Raw genomic sequence first — 18,692 nt, 5'->3', positions numbered from 1 at the left:
TAAATCAAAGGAATGCTAATTGTATATGAAAAGAGACCAACTTCACATTCAATTTTCTCGAAACCTTCATACTCTGGTGAAACTTTTGTCTCTTCTTGAAACCGGTGACAATATGATGACCAGAATTTGGAGTCATAAGAGTCTCACCAAGACTTTGCTAACCACTTGCATAACAGAATTGATGGTACATATTTGAAATTCTTGGACAGTGATATAAGTGCTACTTCCAACTGAATATGGATAAGAGGTTTTACATCATAACATAGTCACCACAGCACATCACAATGTTGTCATTACATTGATCGATAAACCTTCTTCAACCATCCACTCCCCCAACAAAAAACTTTCTGGTATAACCTCACTGATGGCAAAATATGAGCTGAACATCAGCTGTTCATACATATTTTCTTTTTTTTGTCAGACCAGAAATACTCCAAATAATCAGGATTACTGACCACCCATTGAATTACAATCATAAAACAAAACTCCCGTCCATTTTTTGGCGATCTGGTTTCTGTTGGTCCTTTTCATGAGTATACAAAACCAGACAGGGAAGGGTTTACAGTCAAAGTGTACTTTTTACAATCAGTTGTCATCCTTTTCTTGGATGCACATACATTTCCTTGGGGGGAATTAGGTCACAGGAAAAAGTATGTTTTGTGCACTCATGAAAAGGTTTCATATAGTTATTAATTAACAAGCAATGATTTGCAAATGTAGACATTTATATGCACGCTACTTGTTCAGAATTCATCATATTATGTTGAATCAAATATTTGAAAACAACATCATTACGTCTCTTTTTGAGACAACCAATGATAATTTGAATATAGCTTCATGTGCACAGCTAAAGGCAGATTTAATGATTTCCTGAACTAGGAGATTCAGTGGTAATTTCGTTTTGGTTTGGCTGGCAATCCCAAGGCCAAGAGAGGTAACAGGTGCATGGAAAATTTGATGCATGTTATTACATGTACATGTATTTGTTAAAACTTTGTTCGACAAAGAAAGCCAGACATGCTTTAGATGACATGGTTTCAGGAAAAAAGCCAAAGTATGCATTGAGACGGCAGAAACAATTTTAGGATGGGATGCTATGTAGCATAGACAAATGTGTAGATGGAAGTGAAGCCCTTAAGTGATAGAGAATGAAAGAACCTTTGATGGTTCATGAAAGTGAAAAAAGGCAAGATGTTTGTACATGGAATGAGTAGTATAAAAAAAAACAGATTGAAGAATTTCAGAGATAGTTCAATGGGCTGCTAAGTGAGTATGGTCCCCAAACTTTCAAGTCAAAAGGTCCCAAATTGTGAGAACTGAAAGAAAATGTCGCAGTGCAATAGAAAAAGACAGAAACAGGGCAAAAACACTGATAATTGTTGGTTTTTGATATTAGTGTCTTGCAATATTACTGCAAGTTGGTGAGTGGACTTTGCTCCCATGTACAAGATAAATTAAGGAAATAAAGGAATAAATAAGTCAAAATTTGAAAAAGTGAACAATGTGGAGAACTGTCTTGGTGGATAGCACCATGAATTGATTTTGATACATCATGTAAATGCATTTTAAACTTTTTGTCATACAGAAAGACCTGGAAAAAAGGATAGCCCAAAAGGGTCTTTTTTTTAATCTTAAAATATTCAATTTATGGTAGACAAGGCATCCTGTGTAAGAATAACTCTATGGGAAAGTTATTACATTATGCTTTGTTGGTACGCATTCTAAGAAGGAACTTGAAAAACAGGGAAGAAATCAAAAAGATTTCAAAGAGGTATAGCATGGCAAAATGTGTGAAGGATAAGTTGACATACAAGATATAAGACAGAAGTGGTTTGGGAAGTTTTGTGAAAGCATCAAGTAAGCACATCGTAAGTCAGAGAAACTCAGTTGAAAGACAGTGACAATCAAGTAACTGTGAAATGATGGAAAGATATGAAATTAAGGGGCATTTTGCACCCATATTCAAGTAGATCCATGCACAGTGGGAATAACCACTATGTAAAATTAATTCAATTGAGAAAAATTGAGCAATTTTTGTGCTTTAACTGTGGTGGATTTAGGCTTTTTTTGCTAGGACAGTGGGGCCATACATCGATAGATTCAGACAGCGCATAATTTTATGTGCATTCATTTGAGATGTTTCTTGGGCTAATGATATATGAGCAGAAATCAGCGGAATTCCACGGTGACAGATTGAATGTAAAGAGCAGATCTGAGACATCACAGCATTTTTAAAGAGCGAAAAACTGGATCAACTTCAATTTTAATATATCAAGAAATATGAAGCATCTGTAGGTATATTTCACATCGATCACAACAGATCGAGGAATTTCAGAGATAATTTAATGGGTTGGTAAATGAGTGTGGTCCCCAAACTTTTAACAGAGGGACTGATTAGCACAGAGCATAGAAAATGTGTGTTTTTCAAAAGATTTATTGGGAAGAAATCTTTCCTCGGCTTGACTCAAATATGGAAACTCTCTAATTTGGAGGGTTTGGATTTTGCAAAGAGTCTTTGAAGTGATGCCATTTGTGAAATTGAGTTCCTCAATATACAGTGAAGCTATCATTTAAGAGACAGTTCACAGAAATTGTAGGATGGTGATGAAAAGAAAAATATTCAAAGGCTTTGTGAGGTTTTCAGGGAGCAACTGGAAAATGTGACATATATGAATTCTGTGGGAGATGGTAAGACAGAAGCTGTACATGTAGGACAAATTGATCATTTTGAAAGAATAAATAAGAACTTCTTTGAAATTTGTTGAAAGCAAGAACTGATCATTTCAAGTCAAAAGGTCCCAAATCGTGGGAACTGAAAGGAAATATCGCATTGCAATAGAAAAGACAGTAAAAGGGCAAAAACACTGATAATTGTTGGTTTTTGATATTAGTGTCTTGCAATATTACTGTAAGTTGGTGAGTGGACTTTGCTCCCACATACAAGATAAATTAAGGAAATAAAGGAATAAATAAGTCAAAATTTGAAAAAGTGAACAATGTGGAGAACTGTCTTGGTGGATAGCACCATGAATTGATTTTGATACATCATGTAAATGCATTTAAAACTTTTTGTCATACAGAAAGACCTGGAAAAAAGGAGAGCCCCAAAGCGTCATTTTTTCAATCATAAAATATTCAATTTATGGTAGAAAAGGCATTGTGTGTAAGAATAACTCTATGGGAAAGTTATTACATTATGCTTTGTTGGTACACATTGTAAAAAGGAACTTGAAAAACAGGGAAGAAATCAAAAAGATTTCAAAGAGGTATAGCATGGCAAAATGTGTGAAGGATAAGTTAACATACAAGATATAAGACAGAAGTGGTTTGGGAAAGTTTGTGAAAGCATCAAGTAAGCACATCGTAAGTCAGAGAAACTCAGTTGAAAGACAGTGACAATCAAGTAACTGTGAAATGATGGAAAGATATGAAATTAAGGGGCATTTTGCACCCATATTCAAGTAGATCCATGCACAGTGGGAATAACCACTATGTAAAATTAATTCAATTGAGAAAAATTGAGCAATTTTTGTGCTTTAACTGTGGTGGATTTAGGCTTTTTTTGCTAGGACAGTGGGGCCATACATCGATAGATTCAGACAGCGCATAATTTTATGTGCATTCATTTGAGATGTTTCTTGGGCTAATGATATATGAGCAGAAATCAGCGGAATTCCACGGTGACAGATTGAATGTAAAGAGCAGATCTGAGACATCACAGCATTTTTAAAGAGCGAAAAACTGGATCAACTTCAATTTTAATATATCAAGAAATATGAAGCATCTGTAGGTATATTTCACATCGATCACAACAGATCGAGGAATTTCAGAGATAATTTAATGGGTTGGTAAATGAGTGTGGTCCCCAAACTTTTAACAGAGGGACTGATTAGCACAGAGCATAGAAAATGTGTGTTTTTCAAAAGATTTATTGGGAAGAAATCTTTCCTCGGCTTGACTCAAATATGGAAACTCTCTAATTTGGAGGGTTTGGATTTTGCAAAGAGTCTTTGAAGTGATGCCATTTGTGAAATTGAGTTCCTCAATATACAGTGAAGCTATCATTTAAGAGACAGTTCACAGAAATTGTAGGATGGTGATGAAAAGAAAAATATTCAAAGGCTTTGTGAGGTTTTCAGGGAGCAACTGGAAAATGTGACATATATGAATTCTGTGGGAGATGGTAAGACAGAAGCTGTACATGTAGGACAAATTGATCATTTTGAAAGAATAAATAAGAACTTCTTTGAAATTTGTTGAAAGCAAGAACTGATCATTTCAAGTCAAAAGGTCCCAAATCGTGGGAACTGAAAGGAAATATCGCATTGCAATAGAAAAGACAGTAAAAGGGCAAAAACACTGATAATTGTTGGTTTTTGATATTAGTGTCTTGCAATATTACTGTAAGTTGGTGAGTGGACTTTGCTCCCACATACAAGATAAATTAAGGAAATAAAGGAATAAATAAGTCAAAATTTGAAAAAGTGAACAATGTGGAGAACTGTCTTGGTGGATAGCACCATAAATTGATTTTGATACATCATGTAAATGCATTTAAAACTTTTTGTCATACAGAAAGACCTGGAAAAAAGGAGAGCCCCAAAGCGTCATTTTTTCAATCATAAAATATTCAATTTATGGTAGAAAAGGCATTGTGTGTAAGAATAACTCTATGGGAAAGTTATTACATTATGCTTTGTTGGTACACATTGTAAAAAGGAACTTGAAAAACAGGGAAGAAATCAAAAAGATTTCAAAGAGGTATAGCATGGCAAAATGTGTGAAGGATAAGTTAACATACAAGATATAAGACAGAAGTGGTTTGGGAAAGTTTGTGAAAGCATCAAGTAAGCACATCACCAGTCAAAGAAAGTCAGTTGAAAGACAGTGACAACCAAGTGACTGTGAAATGATGGAAAGATCTGAAATTAATTTAAGGGGCATTTTTGCACTCATATTTAAATAGATCCATGCACACAGGGAATAACCACTATGTAAAATCAATTCAATTGAGAAAAACTGAGCAATTTTTGTGCTTTAACTGTGGTGGATTTAGGCTTTTTTTGCTAGGACAGTGGGGCCATACATTGATAGATTCAGACAGCGCATAATTTTATGTGCATTCATTTGAGATGTTTCTTGGGCTAATGATATATGAGCGGAAATCAGCGGAATTCCACAGTGACAGGTTGAATGTAAAGAGCAGATTTGAGACATCACAGCATTTTTCAAAGAGCGAAAAACTGGATCAGCTTCAATTGTAATATATCAGGAAATATGAACCGTCTGTAGGTATATTTCACATCGATCACAACAGATCAAAGAATTTCAGAGATAATTTAATGGGTTGGTAAAAGAGGGACTGATTAGCACAGAGCATAGAAAATTTGTGTATTTCAAATGATTTATTGGGAAGAAATCTTTCCTCGGGTTGACTGAACCATGAAACTCTCTCATTTGGAGGGTTTGGATTTTGCACAGAGTCTTTGAAGTGATGCCACTTGTGAAATTGAGTTCCTCAATATACAGTGAAGCTATCATTTAAGAGACAGTTCACAGAAATTGTAGGATGGTGATGGAAAGAAAGATATTAAAAGGCTTTGTGAGGTTTTCAGGGAGCAAGAGAGGGTCTCAGACTCATTGCAGAAAGTCAAAGTGTTGGCTCTGGTGCTATTAGATACTATGGCCCGACCACAATTTCACTGTTTGCAGCAATACACTTTGACTCAATTGAATTACTCAACCCTTGAGAAAACAAGGGAACATTTAATCCTAACCCCCAAGGGTGTACACTGTATATAAAATTGTATTGAAACTGGAGGATTTGGGAGTGTTAGGTGGGAAGTGCTGCTGTGCAAATACAGCTGAGTGGTTGCCAAAAGTACCTAACATACTACTAGGGAAACCACGGCTGCAATACAGCAATGAGTGAAAAGACATGGGAATGCTGATTGGGCAAATTGGAATACTGAATGAATATTCATTCCTAAGAGGTCTTCAAAACCTGCTTAGTCTGAGTTTCCTCCATTTGTAATAATGCCTGGAGCTTTCAATAGCACACTGTGGGTCCTATTTTGAGATTTCAGGGCTTTGGTAATTAAGTTTACTTTCATCTCTGTGGCTGATTCTATGATAATGAAGCACCAAGCCCTGTACTTTGCTGCATGTTTATTTTTAACACAAAAGTTTAGTGTTTTTATCAGTTCCACATGTCCAACAAAGAAGCAAGCAAAAAAAGGAAAAAAATTTAAAAGGTATCTTTCGTTCCAGATTTTTAGCTGAACTTCTTGGCCATTGAAATTCTAATTGATACTCTTTGAACTATCTGGAGGTGCCCATCTCAAGAAATATTTACCAAGGAAAACCTCCTCAAAGTCTTTGTGTCAATTTTAGTCACGCGTAATATTTTCATATCACTTTGCACAATGCACACTTATCCACCATGAAAAGTCACATTTTGTATACTTAGGGCTAGTCATGCGCTGCATCTGCAGGTTACACATAGATGGGGACTATTAACAAGCAGAAGTAATGTTGCAACATGACTAATTTATGGCCATGCATTATCAACAAACTTCATCAATGCTGAACAGATAAAAGGTTCTGAACCCTAGTACACTTGGCAAACACAAGAAAACCAAGCCATCAAGCTCGTACCATCACAATTTTTTCTAAGGTGAACTTCTAAAAAATTGTCACTCAACATGTAAGCATGAGGTCCAGAGCAATTACTGATTTGAGTTCCAATCTTCATGATAAAAACCCCACTTTCTGCAACGGAATATTTATTCTTATCAAAGTTTTGCAATATGCTGACTGCATGCTAGTGGCATCTTATAGTGAATTGGGCCATATCAGATGCTGGACTTACCTTTTGTTAACCCTCATAGCAAATGCAGAGGAGCTGCCCATTACAGCCTCAATCACAAGATATGTTGTCCTGCCTTCAGCTCCTTCTGATTTGGAAGTCTGTCCCCTTTTCTTTTCCAAAAGCAGACAGCTTGTTGCCAACTCCTAGCCACAAACTCGAGATGAGGTAGAGCACACACGGCAGCACCCCTTTAGTTATTGAAGAATCTGGGGGTGAAAGAAACAAGGAATTTGGCTTTCTTAAATTTAGAAGCTGTGATTATGACATTACACAAATTACTAACATGTGTGTTCTTTGTGTAGTCTTGGCTGTGATAAGGGAAAGAAAATTGAACACTATTTTGTTTCATTAGGTTAGGAAGGGTTAACCCTAACACTCCTCAATCCTTCACCTGTTGGAGGACTGAGGAGTGCTAGGGTTAATCATCCCTCATGAGCGTCTACTTTAAAATTTTGAAAAATATACACTGTTACACATTAGAAGCACATGAAAGAAATGAGGTTTTATTTTAAAACATTTAAGGAAAGAATCAGCAAAGAGTTCCATATACAGACTCCACTTGACACCCCATGCACAAATCCCATGAGACTAGTCTGAAAAGTTGTATTTTCTCAGTAAACGACTTGGTATTTTCTCTCCTAATTTGAACTTTTTTGGCTTTCTGATGGCTAATAGGTCACTGTAGGGAATAATTACTGGCGTCTGTCTATGGAACTCTTCCCCTGAGAACAATTAAAATTCATGCAAAGTGGAAAAGAATGACTATTTAAGCGACTGACGTTTGCCAAAGTCCCCACTTCACTCCAGTCTGGGAAACTACCTCTCGGCCTTATGGTTTGTGCGAAAGAAATTAAATCTTTCATATCCAATGTCTTTTATTATCAAACCCAGCATGTTTTGAGGGCATTTATGGTAAACTGAAAAAAAAAAAATATCCAACCATTTAAACATTGCTTGTCGCAATTGCAGGTACTGGGTTGGGCGGGGCTTGACACACTAGTCTAACCGTTTTTGTGGTCGTGATGACATCAATGAGTATTGATTCTTTTCTCTGATTGGTCAATTGGTGGCCATATTTCCCACTCGAAACACAAAGGGGCAAAAATAGTGTTGTGGTGTATTAGGAAAATCTGAATAATTATTGACTGAACTCTTTAACCTTTCCATCAAATAGGCCCTATGCCCGAAATTTCACTGTTTATGCACAACGAATATCTTCCACACAATACCAAAAAGGTTTCAGTTACTTTTATAAATGCAGCCCAAAAAATGAGGAAAACATGCAAATCCCTGTACAAAGTGAATGGAGAGTAGCCCCTTTATCCAGCCCTGAGTGCAATAATTGGAACAACCTTCGACCGCGATAATGCTAACGCTACACCTACAACTTAAGGCGAACTGCAATGTCGTAAATATTCAAGAGAATTTGTATTTGGTTAAAATTATGCTTGGTTATAAGAGAACACACATTTCACAATTTATGAACAATACATGATAGATAATATAGCTCATTCGACTGTAAAAAATTACCAGTTTAATTTGTTTCTCCCTCCTGCGAACAACGTGGCGACATTTTTCCATTTTGCGTCACGTGCACATTTAGCGCCTAAAAATTGAATGCAATGCGCAATGGCATGCACAGTAGAAGCACCCACTATCTGTCCATGTGTATAAGAGGTACGCACAGAATGGAACCAGACTAACATCATATGCACCCGTGGGGTGGATGCATTTTTGAAGAGGGGGTGTAGAGACACAAACGGGCGATTTGATGCGATGCAGTTAATCTTCTAAATCTGTATTAGAAACGCACAGGTATTGATACTATTAGCGACAGAAACTTACTTACCATTGGGATTCAACAGCTGAACAAATCGTTGGTTGGCTGTCCCCACAACATATTTCTTTAATACATGTATACCCCTAAAATTACCGATCGTCGAAAGTGATAACTCCCCAAATGTCATTAATTCATCAATTAAAAGCTGGAAACTCACAAATTGGAATTATACAAACCAAAACTTCTCATTTGCATGAAAAGTGTGTCGGCCAAAAGAGAACAGTTTATTCCAAATTCCGATTTCAAAAGTCTCTCAGTTTTGAGCTGCACCTCTTTTTTACATCAGTACTTTCATCCCTTTTAGGTGAAAGGTTTTGCTCCAGGTGGATCACAAAGCTAGGCAGGGCCCATTTTAGTCCAGCCTGGCGCATGCAGGCCGTCCAGCATGTTTAAAAAGCCCCTGCAGGCGTTTCCATGAGGTTTGTGAAAGCCCGAGACGGACGTCCCTGGTCAATGCCCCCTCCCAACAAATTGGCACTCCAGCTCATAATTCCATTTTCCTTCCACATGCCTGCCCCTTCATATTTGAACGAATTCTTTGAATCAGTAGGGTCTACTTACATTTCCCAGGAACTGTTTTAAAGAAATAGACACTGCCACCACTTATTCTTAAAAGGGTCAAGTCATATTCAAAAAGCCCCCGGAAAATTTCAAACCATATTTAATTATATGCATGGCTGCATTTGTAGACCTTTAAATTTAAACCCTTATTGGCTTTTATGTTTTAGTCCATGTATTGTTTGCTAAATACACAGTACACAAGACATAAGGAAGGAAAAAAAACACTCGGGAGACACTGAATTTACTTTGACAGAAACCTTGTTAATTTATTCAATATTGGTTTGTCAGTCTGCGGCTTGTTCCTGGTACAATCCACTCGGGATTATGGAACCATTATTTCAAAATTACATCGTGGTTCTTGGGTTGAGTTTTTGCTGGTTGGTTGTTGCAAACAAGCATCACATTAAAAGCTTGAGCCCACACCGTCGATACGCTCCAAGTTGGTGATCGGTACTGTTAGCATTTCCAGTTAATATCCCGCGTCTTGATCTGTGTTGAGAAAACAGGAAAAAAAAGGGATCTAAATTAAGAAATACATTACACTCATTGGTCCTTGTTAAACTGAGCGTAATTTACTCACTTTGAAAACTGAGCAATGTTCCTGCTCATCGCAGAGTTTCTGGCCTAAACACCCCCGTGGATCAGGGTTAATGCAAGTTATTAAAATAAGCTTGCCTCAAAGTACTATTACTTGCTCTCTGAAACAAGTAGATTGGTCAAGCAATTTGGATGCAACTGAAGTCTTAATGGGATCCCAAGAGGAACTCCAAAAGGTACTAAACTGTGACTATCATGCCAGGTACTGACACAGTTTCGATACTTAAATATTTCATTATAATTGAATACATCATTATAACAATTAAGGTTAATTTCCAATGACTGTAACAACCATCGACAGTATGCCAATATATCAAGATGCAGACAGACTTGAAAGAGCGACAGAGAATTTTTTGTCCTCAACACCTGCACCACGGGCATCTACATATACAGCTGTCTGTGGGGTAGGGATTTGTCACTTTCATTGTCACAAACCCTTCAGCTTAGAGAACGCAGCCTAGGGTGGGGAATGACGGAAAAACAGGTGCATGAGAGTGAAGTGAATTCTGCTCACCTCAAGGGGCAGGCCATCATCTTAAGCCATCTGGGGTGCTGGAGGCTGTTGAGGGGGTACCATGGCACCAGCCACGGGCACCTGCGGTTGGGGCTGGACTTGGGCCACAGCCTCCATGGGCTTGACACCCTTCTGCTCTGAGTAGGGCTGGGTGGGCAGCTCCTCTTCCTTGGGCTCCACCACACTGACAGCGTCGGGCAGCGGCCGCTTGGGCCCGCTCTTGCCTGTGGCATCCCAGGGCAGCATGATCTTGACCTTGATGCCCAGCACACCTGCAGAGGGGGAAGTATTGGGGTTAAATATTCTGTTAATCTTCGTTACTGGACCAAGTGCAAATCATACAAATTGAAGATCCTGCAAAGGAATGTTTAGATGTTGACATTTACTGGCTATAGGGTCATCTGATTATGTTTCCAACTTACAGAAATTGTTTCCTAACTTCCTCATGGATTTCACAAATCTTACAGGGTAAATTAGGGTAAACAGATACTAAGCTGTGTTTCTGTAACTGGCATGCCAGAGGGATTTCAGAAAAAATGCAGAAATTCCAAACTGCACAAGCGTTTGTAGAGTGCTTTTCAATTTGGAACAGCTTGTGTGACATGTAAAACGAGAAAATCAGCTAGAGGAAAAGTTGAAGGCCTGTATAAACCCCACTTGAAGGTGACAGAAGAGCTATCATGGATAATAGTTCTCAAACACAATCCACCATATACATGTACAATGTACATATACTCACCCTGCCTGAGCATGACGTGTCGGATGGCTGTGTCCACATACTCGTTGACGGGGTCACCGCTGTGAATCATCAGGCCATCCACGAACTTCATGGACTTGGCCCTCTGGCCACGCAGCTTGCCTGAGACCACCACCTCGCATCCCCGAGCATTGCTCTCCATGATGAACCGCAGCACACCGTAACACGCCCTGAGTAAGAACAAACGACAGATGTTAATAGTTGTGACCCATCCCAACATCATGAGTCAAAAGCCACCAGAGTTACTTCCAAGTTCTAAGCGTAACAAAAATTTTGTGCAATGTAAATCACAAAACCTCACAACGAAAGGTTTCTTTAATTCTGAGGACATCACGTCAGGGCTGCTGCCATCATAAAAGATATCAACGTACAAATCTGTGAAAATTGGGGCTCGAAATGGCAAAACAATAATGGTCAAGTAAAGTACATTATATGAATTAAAACATAAAAAGTTGAAACTCTGTTGACAAGTCTATTTCCTGATTGACTTGCACAAGGCTAAGAAATATGAGTGACCAGGTCTAGTCCATATCTTCAAAAGGCCCTCCGCATACATTCCTGGCGTGGGGACAGACCTGTGTAAAACATACCTTCTGACAGCCAGGCCTCCGATGAGCTTGTAGCGCAGTGATTCACACTGTGCGATGGCACACAGACCACGGGTAGCAACCTTCTCAGCATACAGCTACAGTGATAAGACATCAGTTAACTATGAATTTATGAATTAATTAATTCAACAGGTTATTGATTGGGTTTATTAGTTTCCATGCTTTTCTAGAACCCAGAAGTGAACACTGAACAAAAGTGAAAATCAAAACTTGATCCCAGATGCAGACTTGGAGATACATACGGTCAAATAATATTTGTTCCAAACACTATTTCTAACAATTTAAAAGCCCCAACTGTAGCCCCAACACAAGCATTTATTTTGAAAAATTACATCATATTAACGTTCCTACCTCAACAGTTCCCTCGGCAAAGTTGAAGCGCTTCTGCACCACAGCTGTCAGCTCTCGGATGCGACGACCCTTCTCCCCAAGCACGTTCTGAGTCCTAGTGGCCATGATGATGATCTCGGTACGCGTTGGGGTAACACGCACCTCCACGCCGCTGTAACCATCCTCAGCAAGTTCACGAGTCAGGAACTCGTTCAGTTCTGCCTTGAACACTCCATCAGCTACGAACTGCGTGGAACAATTCAATGTATTTCAAGGCTCGCAGTTTGTGAAAATAAGCACTGGACAAAAGGTCTAATATCTGAAAAATCTGAATAGACCTGAGCTAGTTTTACAAGACCTGAACAGGTCACTCTTTAAGCAACGTCTGAGTTATCAAACTACGACTGGTATTGATATAGCATGCCGAAGCGAACACAGCGAAGGGAATGGCCTTTTTCAAGACATGAAAGAACTAAGACTAAGAGACTTCTTGCCTAGCCCCGGCTGTTCCATGTCAAGATAACTAAACTGCTGCCAAAGTTTTGGAAGAGCCCATTGGTACATGTAGTATCTTATTGCTCAGTCCGTGTATTAAATATGTCTTGACATGGAACAGCTGTTGAGACGATGAGGGGTCAAGTGACGTAATGCTCAACGACCTTGTTTTAAAGATGGCGACTGAGAGGGCGAGCCCATTAGATTGAATGGATAAAGGCAAAAAGACTGGAAAATACCTGAATAACGTCAGTGAAATCATTCAATAAATGGTTTTTAGAAAGCGGAAAGGTCAAGAATCGTGTTCGTGTGCAAAAGAAATTGCACCCACGATGATAAGTGGGTGCGCCGGAATGTTCAATACGCTGACTGGAATTTGCGTAGACGGATATGTGGCTAAAGATAAATCGGGAGTGATCCGTGCCACACTAGGCGGGGTTACTTCTTGCCCTCCATTTTATGGACTTAGGCCTACTTCTTTGAAAGTCAACACTCCCCTGCATTTGAAATTCAACACTTGACTTTGTTTGAACCATTCACTTACAAGCAAGAAGAGCTGAATATGCTTTCAGGAGGAAAAAGCATGCAAGGAAAACTTTGTTTCGTTTACAAACTAAAGCAAAGGCTTTACTAAGGCCTAACCTAAGTGAACTTGCAGTCACGTTTAGTGCACTAACGCATGACGAAAAAAATCGCCCAGAATCTTTGCTTAATTAGGATCATCAGTCAAAACAAAAAACACTTTCCAGTAACTAGGTGCTTATTATTTATTTTAGAGCCAGTATTTCTTTTATTTTTGTTTAAGATAATGAGAATTTAGGCCGATTTACCTTTCTCTTTTTAGAGATTTGAGCCGCCATCTTGACAGACGGAATAAAAGAGAAAGATCCCGGATGTACAGGCAGACAGCGGCGCTTAATGCATGAGGGCGCTTTTTACAACGACCGCTTTGATTTGATCAGGAGGGGGCGTGGTTAGGTCACAGGGTAAAACCGCGATCAGGGAGGCTGGGTACGACTGTCATTTTCTTGAGACTTAAAATTCGCATTATGCCCCTAAAAGATGCTTTGATACAAATTTATGGATATGGAAAACTGCTTCACTTCCTCAAACATAGTTAAGGGCGGATCCTGAACTAAATCTGCGAGCAGGTGGAAATCTGCTTTTTTTTGCGGGGGGGAGGGGAATTTTGGAAATTTCATATAGCCTTTTGTGGTCTTTATAGGGAGTTAAGTGAGGCAATTTTTTACACAATTTGGGAAGAAATGAAATGAATTTGAGCTGAAATCTGCCCTTGTACATAAATCATGCATATTGATTTCGCCCCATGTAGTCATTGCAATTTCACTTTGGAATATCCTGACACCTTTAGAGCAGTTGAAAAAAGGCATTTTGTACTTTTTTGTCTTTTCATTTCATTTGTTAAGGAATGTTTCAAAGCCCGCCCCCCAAAAACAATAAAACAGAACATAAATTTAAAGCTCACGAATGGCTGACGGTCAACACAATAGCCCGTTAAGTATATTCAAACACTGATTATTATTTTTTCATATAGCATTGTTTATTATTAACAACTTCTGTCTTAAACTTCAACTTGCTCCTGTCTTAAAAGCAAAGATGCAGACATGTTTCGTTTGCTGCGTCATCTTGAAATTTACAGAAGTAGACAAATGTTTGTGAGCCTGAGGGTTTTAGAAAATATATATCTATCTCTTTGCAGTGTTTAACAGTAAGACACTGGAAGAAGATCCAAGAGGCCTGTGTATTGATGATGTCACACTTCTTTATGTATGAACTTTTCTATGCAGCCACTGGGGCCCACAATCCACAGAGCATCACAGAAAAACACCAAGTGTGGCATCATCAGTAAAGAGGTCTATTAAAGATCCAGGAACGGGGACTATACAATTCTGTGTCACGTTCAATGGAAACCACATAAAGCAGTGTTTCAGCAACGGTTGAAGAACTTTCAACAATCTTCTCAGCTGACAACATGGTTAACATATAACGATTAAAAGCATAAATACCCTAAATCAGAAAAAACAAACGTGGGGAGTAAGGCAAGAGTGGGTAACTTGAGGGGGTGATACATCGAGATAGATTAGCACACTCTCAAACCAGTTGGTTAATTATGATGCTTCTTTCAATCTATTGAGGTTTTAAAATCCACAGAACATGATCGGTTTTGGCGAGTACCAGAATGTCAGGTGTTGGGGGGTTACACGCAAAAATGAAGGAAAGAGAAGTAAACACACTGTAAATTTTTGAATTGGAGGTGTCTCGTTAAAAAAAAAAACCCACCTCATAAACAACAGAGAGATCGATGTGGGGCCTTCCCCTCCACAAATTTACATAAAAATATCATTACACAGTGGTGCTTATCATATCATCCAGTACATGTTTGATCCACTGCTGTCACAGCTCTGCCATTGCACAATTTAAAATGCAAAGGATCTGCCAATGACTACAGGTACAAAAATATGGAAATAAAATTGCCCCCTAGCACCATTTCCTGCAAGAAATCCCTGAAAAACTGGCATTATTATGGTCTGTAGGTGAAATTTTAAGAGCTGATCATGAAATGTTTTTAAAAATATGAAGCCATGCTTGTGCTATCAGAGAAATGACACTGAGAATGTTTATTTACTCGCACAAATACTGTTGAACTTGTTACTTTAGGTTCTGCTTTGAGTAGAATATGCAACTGTGGCTGAACAGTGCATACTGCTGTCATTTGCAAGAAGAGAAAATGAACATTCGACTTGTTCCAAGCTTTGTTTCATCTTTCCTCAATACAAAGGAACTTTGCACTCTTCAGGCATCTTTCCTGTCTTGGTATTCCCTAGTTCCTGCAGTTCACCATGATTTTTGAAACACAATGAAGGAGTGCAATCCATTCATGAATAGGGAATAAACGGCAATACATAATGGCCACTGAATTAAACTGCACACGACAAAAAAATCATAAGACCAAACAAGGTGACAATAACAGGGTCAAGAAACAGACCATCCTTGCCAGAGGTAAGAAAATATCCCAAATAATTCAGAGCGATAAAAACAGGAGAAGACAGAATCTAATTTCACGGAAAAAAGTTCACCCCTTTAGGGTATATCTCCTTGAAAATGTGCATCCAACAATCAAAGACACACAAAATCTCAATGTTGGGAAGGTCGTCCAATCTAAATTGAAGGACAATATGAAGAAACCCATCCTCAATCAGACTGTCCTTACTTCAATGGACCAGAAATACCCAGGTTAAGTTCCCCTACGACTCCACCCATGACTTCTGTTGCGTGTTAAACATGTCTATGTAAAAGTTACGAGCAAAGGACATGCTATTCTGTGACAGGAAATAAACGAAGCCAAATCTATGCTATTTTTTCAGATTATGAGCAGCACACAGTTCTCTTTGCTTCATTTCTGCCCTCCACTGGAAAGCTGGCAGAACCATCTTCCATGTTTCATGCCTGTTTTTTGGTGTTTGCCTCACATAGCATCATCTCCATTCAAAATGTGCCTCCATCAATCTGTCGCCCATCTGACTCAATGCCTTTATAAGTCTTCCAGGAAGCACTGATCAAATGATGGTATGCTGTTAGTGTGATGTTAAGGCTAACACCAAATCAAAGTTGCCCATGATGGTGCCCTGCCTTTTTCTCAAGTTCACAAGAGTCATCATTGTGACTGAAATTTCACTGATCATCTGTTTCACAGGTAGTGTTGTAGCCTTCCTGGGGTTTCCATACAACTATCAAGACTTGCTTCTTTTCATTTCCTATTATCCACAGCTTTACTGTCTCCCCCACGCCTCCTTTACATAGTTCCTGTGTTCAGTCACAAATGTTGTCTGCAGATGTTCTGTACTGCACCTTGTAGAACCGTTTTGATGACAAATCTGTAGCGGGAGATTTCCAGGTTAGATCGGGAGGCAGCACTGAGTCTGTTTTTCTTCATATGATTCCCAAGAGTTTCTTGAGTTCTATCATTGTCTGCCAGTCGGCCTTTTCCAGGTCATCTCGGAAGTATTTCTTGACTGCGTTGATGGACTCGCGGGATATCTGCAAGTTAAAAGTTAGAATCACAGAAATCAGGACATGCTGCAAAACGCACACCTTGCTGCTTGAAATGAGTGGCAAATTTCAAGTGCAAACGATATTGTGCATTTACAGACAAGACAGAAATCAGCTCAGTGTGCAAATTACGGACTTCCTCAATGACTGAACTTCAAAGTAAGAATCAAAGGTGGGAATGAGGGAAGTGCTCAACCACGCCAGCTGGTCTGTGACAAGACTGCTGACTGGCCTGAACATGCTGTCGCAACGCGGTATCTCTGAAAAATCCTCAGGTTCCGAAAGACACTGGTTCATCTCTCTATTGTGTGGTTTATCCATTCCCACTATAAGCAATCCCACAAGAAACCATCATGTTTGATTAAATTAGGCTTCCATTACCACTCGTCTGTTTAAATGGGTTTCCATGCTTACATTTCTAAGCTTTTTACACCTGCCCATATTTGATTGGTAAGCAATTTGTAACTGAGAACGGGGTCCCAACTGAGGACCCAATGTCCTCACACATGTCCAGACCAATCATACCTACCCTGCTGATGAGAAGGTCCTGGCTGTCAAAGTGTCTACCGTACATCTTGGGTGCATCACCGCTGCCTGTGTGTTCAATCTTGACACAGACTTCCTGGCCTTTGTGGGCTAGCTCCACACCCTTGTGATTGACCTCTATGCTTGATATTGCCCCAAGAAGGATATTCTACACAGGTTGAAAACAAGAATAAAGTGTTAACAAACACAAATGCCCTGTTAAGCCTGTGCTGATATTCTGCACAGGTTGAAAACAAGAATAAACAGTTAACAAACACAAATGCCCCGTTAAACCTGTGCTGATATTCTGCACAGGTTGAAAACAAGAATAAAGTGTTAACAAACACAAATGCCCCGTTAAACCTGTGCTTAAACCCGTGACTTTAAAAACTTCTATTGTTGTAACAATTATGACTTCCGTCTACTATGAAGTCTCTATTCAATAGGCTTCCATATGACATTAAAGACCAACCCACATGGCAAATTTGAAGTTGATGTTGAATATTTCTTGACTTATGGAGGGAAAATGATTTCTTATGTTCCAACCATAATGACCTTAACCTTGGCCTTATTAAAAATTCATCAAAACCTCTAGTAATGAACAATAATACGGTCCTTGCCCGTATGGAACAGAAAAAGACAGAGAGGAAAAATAATAGCACACTGATCCATTAACCAGTTGAGTGAATAGCATTCAAAGTCTAAGGAATATATCTAATCTTTGTATGGCCAACACCACAACAAAACCTTTGTTGAAACCTTTGCTCTCCTCTCCACCTAGGAGGGTACCGCCCCAAACTTACGTCTTTGGAAGGCACACAGATGGGTGTGCCCACTTTGCAGATGCCACTCTCCACGTTGACGCCCACCACGATGGGGTTGCGGGCGTTGAAGATGTACTGCGGCAGGATACGCAGCTTGCAGGGGAAGATGGCGATGTGCTTGTTCTCCTCTCGTTGCCGCTGCCGCATCTCCTCCCGGTAGGCCATGAACTTATCAAAGAGGTGGTAGATAATGTCGGCCGTGAAGATCCTGATGCCCTCCCGGTCCGCCATCTCCTGGGCGTCCCGCTCCACCTTGACGTCAAAGGCCAGGATGACCGCGTACCTACACGGTAAAGCAAACCACAATGACTCGGTCACTTTGCGGACTGATCACAGGACTTCCATTACTGCGGTGGCTCTCGGAGCACTGAAGTGGATACGTCACATGCACAACAAAATTTGCAAAAGGTATTAGTGCCAGAACCACCGTGTGAACCAACACATGCATGCATACTCCATTCCCTTGCACTACACTTCCTGGTTCAAAATGATGCCACACTTCGGTGCTCTATACTTATGCATGAGTTCTAAGACTACTTTGCACTGGAGGTCATGTAAACACATGACGGCTATCTGTGTACATAGGCATGACTGACAGGTTCAAAATGTACTTACTGGCTATCGCGTTCCAGCATGACCGATGCTTTCATGACATCTTTCTTGTGAACCGGTCCAATAGAAATACCAGCATACTGTCCG

General features: G+C 39.5%; 2 protein-coding genes across 2 annotated transcripts in view; both read right to left on the bottom strand.

Annotated features, from left to right (window-relative positions):
• Positions 1-9,512: 9,512 nt before the first annotated feature.
• Positions 9,513-13,482, bottom strand: LOC147800048 (small ribosomal subunit protein uS3). The gene is made up of 6 exons (XM_087133145.1): positions 13,404-13,482; positions 12,100-12,324; positions 11,731-11,825; positions 11,123-11,310; positions 10,384-10,655; positions 9,513-9,761 (listed from the first exon to the last, which is right to left on the bottom strand). The coding sequence occupies exons 1-5, from the start codon at positions 13,431-13,433 to the stop codon at positions 10,405-10,407; spliced, it is 789 nt and encodes a 262-aa protein (XP_086989271.1). The 5' UTR covers positions 13,434-13,482; the 3' UTR covers positions 9,513-9,761; positions 10,384-10,404.
• Positions 13,483-14,109: 627 nt separating this feature from the next.
• eif5b (eukaryotic translation initiation factor 5B) overlaps positions 14,110-18,692 on the bottom strand; it is a 30,535-nt gene continuing 25,952 nt past the window's right edge. The window contains exons 21-24 of the mRNA XM_087133480.1: positions 18,609-18,685; positions 17,973-18,276; positions 17,174-17,338; positions 14,110-16,632 (exon numbers count right to left, since the gene is read on the bottom strand). Of these exons, the coding sequence (XP_086989606.1) occupies positions 16,525-16,632; positions 17,174-17,338; positions 17,973-18,276; positions 18,609-18,685 (654 nt within the window). The 3' untranslated portion in view covers positions 14,110-16,524. The remainder of the gene's footprint in view (positions 16,633-17,173; positions 17,339-17,972; positions 18,277-18,608; positions 18,686-18,692) is intronic.

This window comes from Acanthaster planci, linkage group LG02 (assembly GCF_054643075.1).
Source record: "Acanthaster planci isolate LZ-2023a linkage group LG02, COTS_SCS, whole genome shotgun sequence".
Taxonomy (NCBI): domain Eukaryota; kingdom Metazoa; phylum Echinodermata; class Asteroidea; order Valvatida; family Acanthasteridae; genus Acanthaster; species Acanthaster planci.
Note: the sequence above shows the minus strand (reverse complement) of the source record. Positions and strands in the feature narration are given on the sequence as shown.

Coding starts and splice junctions, on each gene's coding strand:
- LOC147800048 (XM_087133145.1), bottom strand. CDS start 13,433: ATGGCGGCTCAAATCTCTAAAAAGAGAAAG. Junction 11,826..12,099: donor TTGCCGAGGGAACTGTTGAG/GTAGGAACGTTA, acceptor TTATCACTGTAG/CTGTATGCTGAGAAGGTTGC. Junction 10,656..11,122: donor ACACGTCATGCTCAGGCAGG/GTGAGTATATGT, acceptor CCCCCTCTGCAG/GTGTGCTGGGCATCAAGGTC.